The sequence below is a fragment of the Mercurialis annua genome, linkage group LG1-X (genome assembly GCF_937616625.2).
Source record: "Mercurialis annua linkage group LG1-X, ddMerAnnu1.2, whole genome shotgun sequence".
Lineage (NCBI taxonomy): Eukaryota > Viridiplantae > Streptophyta > Magnoliopsida > Malpighiales > Euphorbiaceae > Mercurialis > Mercurialis annua.
The window spans coordinates 13,829,287-13,838,734 of NC_065570.1; the positions used below are offsets into that span (position 1 = coordinate 13,829,287).

Genomic DNA, 9,448 nt, shown 5'->3' on the forward strand with positions numbered 1-9,448 from the left:
GATGGACGATTGTTTTTCCAACCTGGCAAAGGTGATTATTTTCTAACTTTATCATTTTGCTTTTTTCTTCCTGTTATGGTTATTCTCTAACTCAGCTTTATTTTATGTTTAGGTTGCATATGCCATCCGTCAATACCGCTCCAACCGTCTTAACGACGAAGAGATGCAGGTGAAGGTAAAGACGGAGTACAAGCTGCTGAAGGGAAAGTATGACTCCCTCCGCAGCGAACATGGCGGGTGCACTCAGAAGCTGGACTCTCTTCGTGCTGATGTGGATAGGTTATCCAGAGAGAGGGAGAGTGCTGTGAAGCAGCAGCGTGTGCTATCTGAGGAGGTCGCCCGCCTTAAGAAGGAGAACAAAAATCTGGCGGCAGAGGTGGTGTTGAAGAGTACTGATTACGACGATCTCAAGAAGGAGTTCGACACCACCGTCACGGCCCTTAATGATAAAGTCTCTGTTGCTGAGAAGAGGCTTTATTTGAAGCGGGGCAGGCTGATTCGTGAGAAGGAGAGGCGTCGCCGTAACACCGCCCAGCTAGCCAATGATCTGACTGACTTCACTGAAGCCATCGTGGGTACCTACTTGGAGCGTCATCCTGATGGGGACGTTGAATTTTTATATGGCTTTCCCGAGGGGGTTAACAGTGAGAGTGAGCCAGATTCTCCCCAAGACTTGTTTGTCTCCATCAAGTCTGAAAATGGTGGAGGTGCTGCTGAGGTTGCCGAACAGTCTGCCCAAGGGGTCCAGGAACCTGCCAAGGCTAGCGAGAAGCCTCTTGTTCCTGGTTTGGGAGGTAGTCCTGAGGAGAAGGACTTCGGCTTGCTTATATCTTCGGAGCGGCCTTTTGCTGCTTTGGACTTATTGGATCGGCCTTCTGATCTGGAGTCTATCCTTCCAGGGTCCGATCCTCTTAGTCTTGCCGATGTCCCTTCTCCCACTCGTTCTGGCAACATTCATGTTGATGCTTCTTCTTCAGCCAGGCGGGGTTCCCAGGAGGGGCTATCTGTCCCAAATATTTTGGAGGGGAACAAAGAGGCTGCCCCGGAGAAGGTCGAGCCAGAGATCAAGCTTTAGATTCCTCTTTCTCCCTTTAGTTTTTGTATAGGAAGAATTTTCCCCTTTTTTTTTTGTTATGTACTTTGTACATTTGTATCTTTTCTTTTGTTAGGAATTTTACTTTCCTTTGTAATTTTTGTGGGGCATTTGCCCTCTTTTTAATATATATCTTTTTTGCCTTCTTTATTTTTGAGACAGTTAGCTTCTATGTTCTCTTTATTTTAGGCGATATATATATTTTGACTGTGTATTTTCCTTTTTTGGGAATGAACTCGTCAGTTCTCCTCTTTGGAAATATTTTAAGTAATCAGTAACTATGGTAAAGAGACGATATCTGTGGAAATTCCTTGTCCGAGCAAGGGTAAATTAAAATACTTGCATAAATTCAAATACAATAATGTGATGAAATATCACTTGTAGAAATTGAAACACAATGCTGTGATTAAACATCACTTGGAGGAATTGAAATACAATATTGAAACTAAACACCGCTTGACTAATTATGCTACTTCTTAAGGAATAACTAATCATGTCTGATGGCGACCCATTGTGACTAAATTTTTCTCAAGTTGTTGGCGTTCCATGTCCTTGGTATGATTCTTCCCATGGAGTTGGTGAGTTTAAATGTTCCTTCTTTAATGACCTCGCTGATGGTGTAAGGTCCTTCCCAGTTTGGCTGCAGTTTTCCACTTCCTGCTTCTCCTTTTTTGACTTCGGTTTTTCGCATGACTAGGTCGCCTAGTTTGAATTTTCTTTTCTTTACATGGCTGTTGAAATGTTTGGCCATCTTTTGTCTGTAGGCTTCCATCCTGATGTCTGATCTGTTGATTTTTTCAACCAGGAGATCCAGATTGTTCCTGAGCTCTTCTTCGTTTTCTTCTAGGTTTAGCTGGTTGTCTTCTGTCCTTGGCGTGGGTGCGCCGATCTCTACAGGAATTACAGCCTCCGTTCCATAGGCTAGGGCGAATGGAGTTTCGCCCGTTGATTCTCTAGGGGTGGTACGGTAGTTCCATAGGACGCTGTAGAGTTCTTCTACCCATCTTCCTTTGCACTCGTCTAGTCTTCTTTTTAGTCCGGCCAGTAGGATTCTGTTGGCCACTTCGGTTTGCCCATTCGATTGTGGATGGTAAACCGAAGTGAACCTTAGGTCGATCTGATACTCGGCACAAAACTTTCTAAACTTTGCTGAGTCGAACTGCTTTCCGTTGTCTGTGATCAGCACCTTCGGTATTCCAAACCTGCACAAGATAGATCTAAAGAAAAAGTTAGTTATGCGTTGTTGGGTGATTTTTGCCAGTGGTTCTGCCTCTATCCACTTGGTGAAGTGGTCGATTGCCACTACCAGGAACTTCCGTTGTCCTGTGGCCAAAGGGAGAGGTCCCAGGATGTCCATACCCCACTGGGCGAACGGCCATGCACTGCCGATGGGTTTCATTTCTGAAGCTTGCTTTCTTGGTACCAAGGCATGTTGCTGGCAAGGCCAGCATCCCCTTACTAGCGTTGTAGCTTGTTCTTTCATCGTGGGCCAATAATAGCCTTGTAGCAGTGCTTTCCTGACCAGTGTTGATGCTCCGTCATGTGCTCCGCAGGTCCCCTCATGTAATTCTTTCATGATGTACTCTCCTTCTTCTTTGTTCACACATCTTAGCCAGGGATGGGTGAATGACCGTTTGTACAGCTGGCCGTTGTATATTCCGAACTTTGATGAGAGTATCACTATCCTTTTGGCTTCCTTCTTATCCTCGGGGAGTATTCCATTAGCCAGGTATGCTGTGAGGGGGGACATCCAGGTTTCTTCCCCTTCTACCATCAGTACTTCGCCTTCCTCAATTTCTTCTTGAAAGCTAGGCTGTCGTTTGATTTCATGAGGAATGTTTCTCATTGAGTCGTAATTCTTTGTTGCTGCCCACTTTGCCAATTCGTCTGATCTTCCATTCATTGCTCTGGGTATTTGCTGTAGCGACCAGGATCGCCCATTATCGGCAAAGAAGGTTTTGGCCTGCTTGGCGTACTTCTTCAACGTAGCTTCTTTTACTTCGAAGTTCCCCGAGACTTGGTTCACAACCAGTTGTGAATCACTGTAGATCTGGACTTCAGAGATGTTGAGCTCTTCGCATAATTGCAACCCTGTTATCAGCGCCTCATATTCCGCAACATTGTTGGAAGCTGGAAATTCGAGTCTTGCTGAGTATTCCATTTGGATTCTTCCTGGTCCTTTGAGCACGACTCCGATGCCTGCTCCTTCTCCGCAAACTGCTCCATCGACGTGCATCTCCCAGGGAGTCGTTTTGTCCTCCATGGGTTCTTTGAATGTTAATTCAGCGAAGAAGTCGGCTAGTGCTTGAGCTTTCAGTGCTTTCCGAGCTTCATAGATAACGCCCAGACTTCCTATTTTGACGGCCCATTCTGCTATGCGTCCACTTGTCTCTGCCTTCTGGAGGATTTTTCGTAATGGTTGGTCGGTCCGTACAATGACTTGGTGCCCTTCGAAGTAATGTCGGAGCTTGATGGTGGCGGTGTATACGCACAGCGCCAGCTTCTCCAACTTCGGGTATCTCAGCTCCGCATCTCTGAGTACTTTGCTAATGTAGTAGATCGGGTATTGTTCGCCTCCTTTTTCCGACACCAATACTCCTGCTATTGTTTCGTCAGAGCAAGAGATGTATAAATATAACACGTCGCCCGGATCCGGTCTCGCCAACAGTGGGGGCGAGGATAGGAAGCTTTTCAATTCTTCAAACGCCTGCTGGCATTCTGCGGTCCATGTGAAGTTCTTGATCTGTTTCAGGGTTTTGAAGAAAGGCAGGCATCGTTTTTCCGAGCAGGACATGAACCGACCTAGAGCCGTGATCCGGCCGTTGAGCTTTTGGACTTCATGTATGCTCCGTGGCGGTGTCATTTTTAAGACCGCTTCGATTTTATCTGGGTTAGCCTCGATACCCCTCTGAGAGACCATGTATCCCAAGAACTTGCCTGCCGGTACTCCGAATACGCACTTTTCCGGATTGAGTTTTAGCTGGTATCTCTTTAGCGTCTCCAGGACTATCTTCACATCTGTTGGGTGGTCTTCAGCTCGGATGCTCTTGATAATCATGTCATCCACATAAACTTCCATGTGTTTTCCTATCTGATCTCTGAATATTGAGTTCACCAGCCGCTGATATGTGGCTCCTGCGTTCTTCAGACCGAAGGGCATCATCTTGTAACAAAATAATCCCTGGTCCGTTATGAAGGCCGTCTTCTCCTGATCTTCAGGTGCCATGGGTATCTGGTGATATCCCGCCTTGGCATCTAGGAATGTATAGAGGGCGTGACCTGCTGTGGAGTCTACTAACTGATCAATGTGTGGAAGTGGGAAACTATCTTTGGGACATGCTTTATTCAGATCTGTGAAGTCCACGCACATTCGGTAAGTGCCATTGGACTTTTTTACCATCACCACATTTGCTACCCACTTGGGGTAATAGGCGTCTTTGATCACGTTTGCTGCTTTTAACCGGGCGACCTCTTCTGCGATGGCGAGTTGTTTTTCGGGCGAGTGCCTTCTCTTCTTTTGTATCACTGCCTTCGCGTCGGTCGCTATGTTTAACCGATGACATATGACGTCCGGGTCTACTCCGATCAATTCGTCTGTTGTCCAGGCAAAGGAGTCTCCAAGCGATCTGAGGTTTTCGGTCAGAGATCGTTTGATTTCTTCTTCTAGCTCATCTCCCACTTCTATCTCCTTTCCTGGGGATAATTCGATTTTTTCAGTTCGCCCATAATGCTCCGCCCTTTCCTTCTTCTCTGGAGGTTCCATTGTTAGTACTGGCAAGGTTATATGTACTTTCCTGAGAGCTGTAAAGTATGCTTCTCTGGCTGACTTTTGGCATCCTCTGACTTCGGCATCGCCTTCTCTGGTTGGGATTTTCATCAGTAGGTACCTCATGCAAATGGATGCGCACGTATCGTGCAAGAGTGGCCTTCCGAGAATTGCGTTGTATGCGAAATCCATATTGACCACCATGAATTCTGCTCGGATCTCTTTGTAGATCTCTCCATCCCCCAGTTGGATGTTTATTTCCAGTGATCCTTCCACCTGTACAGATTTACCTCCTAGTCCCACTAGTGGAGTAGAGACATGTGTCAAATTTTCTTTCTTGAGTCCAATTCTGCCGAACACCTCCATCGTGATCATGTTTACCGAACTTCCCGTGTCTACGAGCATCCGAGATACCTCGAAATTGTTGAGTCGCCCCTTGACAACTAGGGCGTCCTCATGGGGGACTGATAAGCCATGACTATCGACCTCCGAAAAAGATACGCTTCTGAATTTCTTAGCATTCGGTGCACCTGGGCTAACCGAGTAGACTGTTCTTGCAGCTTTCTTCCTTGTAGTATTGCTGTCTCCTCCGGTCGATCCGCCCATTATTACGTTAACCACGCCTGCTGGCTCTGGTCTGGGTCTTCTGGCGATTTCTTCTTTCCGCTCTTTCTTTCTTTCTGATTCCGTCTCTCTGGCTTCGGTGTCCCTTTTTACGAACTGGGAAAGGGATCCCCTTTCTATCAGCTTCTCTATCTCCTCCTTCAGGTGCCAGCATTCATCTGTGGTGTGGCCGTTGTCTTTGTGAAATTCACAGTATTTGCTATTGTCTCTTTTGCTGGCTGATGCAGCGTTCATCTTCCTTGGCCATCTGACCTTCTCTCGGCTGTCTTTTACCCAAAACAGTACGTTGGTTCTGGTTGTGTTCAGGGGCGTATATCGCCTATCTTCGTCTTTTTTCCTTTTATTTCTGAAATGGTCGTTGCCTTTTTCTCCGAACCTCTTTCCTATGGGCGATCTGTCCCCATTTCTTCTTTCTGCAAACGTTCGTTCTTCTACCCGTCCGAGGCGATTCTCTATCTCTCTCTGGCCATCATCCACTCTGATCTGTGTATGTGCGATGGTCATCAGTGTGGTAAATGATTTTGGTGATTTAGCCAACAATTCCTTTCGTAGGTCGGAGTTGGTAGTTCCATTGAGTAATGCTGTGTAGGCGATCTCCTGGCTCAGGTCTTCTATCTGCATCGCCTCCTTATTGAATCTTTCTACATACTTCCTGAGTGTCTCTCCTTCCCATTGCATGATGGCCAGCAGATCTGTGGATAGCTTCTTTTGAGGGATGCATGCTACGAATCTAGCCTGGAAAAGTCCTGAGAATTGTTTGAACGTCAGCACTGATCCTGGCTTTAAACTCTGGTACCATTCCTGCGCCAGACCTTTTAAGGTAGTAGGAAAAAGTTTGCATAGTACGTGATCCAAGTTTGTCTGAACATTGATCACCGCTTGGAATTTGTGAATATGGCTCTTGGGACAGCCTGTTCCATCGTATGACTCCAAATTTGGGGGGTATCTGAACTTTGTAGGGAACTCGTGAGAGATGATGAAATCTGCGAGTGGTGAGTCACTTCGAAGAGAGATGTCCACGTCTTCACATCTTATTCCAAGCCTGCTCATGACTTGGCGGACTTTTTCCTCCAGATGCTCTTCTCCGCCTTTGAGGGTGTGTTGTTCATCCATCCAACGTTCTTCGTCTGGAATTACGATGGGGGCATTTTGTTTCCTTGCGGAATTTTCAGGGGCATCTTCCTCTCGCATCGGTTCTTTTCCCTTGTCCATGGTTGACGTTGACTTCTGTACTGGTGATTTCGCTGATCCCTGCTCTGGCGATTTTAACGAGATACTCTGTTTGATGTCTTTGAGTAGACTGGTGATTTCTAGGAAAGCCTTGAACATTGCTTGGTTGTTGATTGGCTCTTCATCAGGTGCTATGGCTATCGGAGGTATCGTCTGTCTTATCGCCAGGGGGTCGCTGGTTTCTCCTTCTTCGCTGGTTGGGGGAAACAGATTTAGGGCCGGTGGTTCTGTTTCCCTGTCTTCTCGGTTGGTAGCTGGTAGAGTATTATCTCGTGGGGGATCCATTCTTGAAAAAGCAAATTCTGAAAAGTATCTAAAAGGAACGACGAAACTAATAAGTTCCACGCTCACCGCACCAAATGATACAGGTCGATCTTTAAAGGGTCGCCCGTACTGTTTTTCCTGCACAAGTAACAAATATAAGCTCAAAGGACCTCAGGCTTGCTCAGCCTGAAAGCCACTCCGATGCTTAAGTCAGAGAGGGTTTTTTGGTAGGTAAATGAATGTAAGAGTATTTAAGTCTGATTTTGCTTACCCTTCTCAGCATTCGGTGGCTTCCTTTTATAATGAGTTTAAGGCGGTGGTTATCTGGTAAATCGTGGGTTTGTCCCACGATTATTGATAATGGTGAAGGCACGTTCCCGATTATCCCGGGTAGTGGGTGTCAGGGGACAGAGTGGATGAGGTCGCCTAGATGGCAGACCTGGATGAGTCCGCCCGAGACAGACATGGGCGATGGGAGATTTGGAGATTCGTTGGGCGAGCCTAGCATTTTAGGCGATGCCTGGAGTTCTGATATTATTAGGGCGGTATCATACACTTTCACATATCTCACTTGTTCATGCATTGCATTACAGAGACGCCATACAGGTACATTATAAACTCCAGGTGTCTTGGTGTGAAGATGGCTTTGGTAATACATTTGGCTAAAAAGCCATTATGTTGCAACTCAAGTACTGGCAATCTGTAAGAAAACTCGTTATGCAATCTACAGTACATGTATGACTAAAAAGACATTAAGTCATTTCTAAATTATATTTCTCCCATATGGTCGGAGTGAATTTCTTCAGGTATTTCCATTAATGAACTTCTTGTGAGGTTCACCCTCTAGACTTGATAGCCAGTATGCATTTCCCTTCATCACTTTATGTACCAATAATGGTCCTTCCCAATTGGTAGACCATTTCCCATATTCTCTGTCTTTAGTTACAGGAGGTAGAATCAGTTTCCATACTAGCTCATCTTCTTGAAATGTTTTTGGTCGTACTTTCTTATTATAACTTTTAGAAACTTTCTTCTTCTGTATGATCATGTTGTTAAAAGCTTGAAGTCTTCCTTCTTCTAAATTTTACAGCTCTATCATCATGGTTTCGCTATATTCCTCTGGAGTCAGATGATTCTGCTTAGCCACCCTCAAAGTTTTCACTACCACCTCCATAGGTAACACTGCGTCATGACCATAGGTTAACATAAATGGACTTACTCCAGTAGCAATTCGTCTAGAGGTACGATATGCCCATAGTGCCTCTAACAAAATTCTATGCCAATCCCTTGGGTTTTCTTCCAACATTTTTTGAACTATGTTGATGATAATTTTGTTAGAAGATTCAGCTTGGCCATTGGCCTGAGCATAATAAGGAGCAGATGTCAACAATTTTATTCCATAATCTGTAGCAAATTCTTGCATTTCTTTACCAGTGAACATAATGCCCTGGTCAGTAGTGATTGATTGTGGAATTCCAAATTGATGTACAATCATTTTTTTTTTGTAGATTTTATGGCATCTTTTTCCTCTGGGCTCTGCTCGCGACGACTCGACTCAAACGAGGCCCCGCGAGTATTTAAATATTATTTAATGGATGAAAATGGGAGAGTATACCAGCAGATCGCTTTTTTTTCATTCCTGAAGTAGTGTATATTTTACCCGAATCTTCTTCCCTAATGGTACTGACAATGGCTGGGCGACTACCCATTTGGTAAAATAATCAGTAGCCATAATAATAAAGCTATGATTTTTAGAAGATGGGGGATATATTTTACCTATCAAATCTATGGCCCAACCTCTGAATGGTCATGGTTTGATGACAAATTTCAACTTTGCAGTTGGAAGTCTCTGTATATTCCCATACCTCTGGCATGATTGACATCCTTTTGCAAAGGTTATGCAATCTTTGAGGATGGATGGCTAGAAGTAACCGTGTCTCCGAATTAGCCATCTCATTTTCACACCAGACTGATGTGCTCCACAAACTCCTTTATGAGTTTGTTTCATAACTTTTAGTGCCTCTGTAGTTCCAAGGCATCTAAGAAATAAGTTGTGAAATCCCCTTCTGTATATAATATCTTCAATGAGCACATAGTTAACAGCTCGCACTCTCACTTTGTAAAGCATCTTCTTACTTGAATTCTCCAAGTACTTCTTTATGTCCCTCCTCCAATCATGTACTAAATTATCATCAATATTGAAAATATCTAGCATTACTCCTCTTTTAAAAATTGAAGGGTGAGTTTTTATTTGTACCATTACTAGTCGGTGGGTTAATTCCTCCGACAGATATAGGCCATATGCAAGTTGAGACAACTCATCGGCCTCCCAATTTTCTTCTCTGGGAACATGTACTAGTTCAACGTCTCTTCAATACTCTCTGTCAATTGTCTAGCAATAGCAAAATAAGAAGTTAATGAATAACTCATACATTTATATTTGCCAGACACTTGTCTAAGAACCAACTGAG

At 44.7% G+C, this 9,448-nt stretch overlaps 2 protein-coding genes across 2 annotated transcripts; both read right to left on the reverse strand.

Annotated features, from left to right (window-relative positions):
* Positions 1–1,610: 1,610 nt before the first annotated feature.
* LOC126665474 (uncharacterized) lies at positions 1,611–6,998 on the reverse strand. The gene is made up of 2 exons (XM_050358295.1): positions 2,364–6,998; positions 1,611–2,252 (listed from the first exon to the last, which is right to left on the reverse strand). Exons 1-2 carry the CDS (start codon positions 6,996–6,998, stop codon positions 1,611–1,613), a joined length of 5,277 nt encoding a protein of 1,758 aa, XP_050214252.1.
* Positions 6,999–8,061: 1,063 nt separating this feature from the next.
* LOC126665485 (uncharacterized) lies at positions 8,062–8,472 on the reverse strand. The gene has a single exon (XM_050358303.1). It carries the CDS (start codon positions 8,470–8,472, stop codon positions 8,062–8,064), a length of 411 nt encoding a protein of 136 aa, XP_050214260.1.
* Positions 8,473–9,448: the final 976 nt, after the last annotated feature.

Excerpts from the sequence above, each read along its gene's own strand:
- LOC126665474 (XM_050358295.1), bottom strand. The coding sequence starts at position 6,998 with ATGGATCCCCCACGAGATAATACTCTACCAGCTACCAACCGAGAAGAC. Across the intron at positions 2,253-2,363 it reads ACTTCACCAAGTGGATAGAG|TTCGACTCAGCAAAGTTTAG; the intron begins GCAGAACCACTG and ends AACGGAAAGCAG.
- LOC126665485 (XM_050358303.1), bottom strand. The coding sequence starts at position 8,472 with ATGATTGTACATCAATTTGGAATTCCACAATCAATCACTACTGACCAG.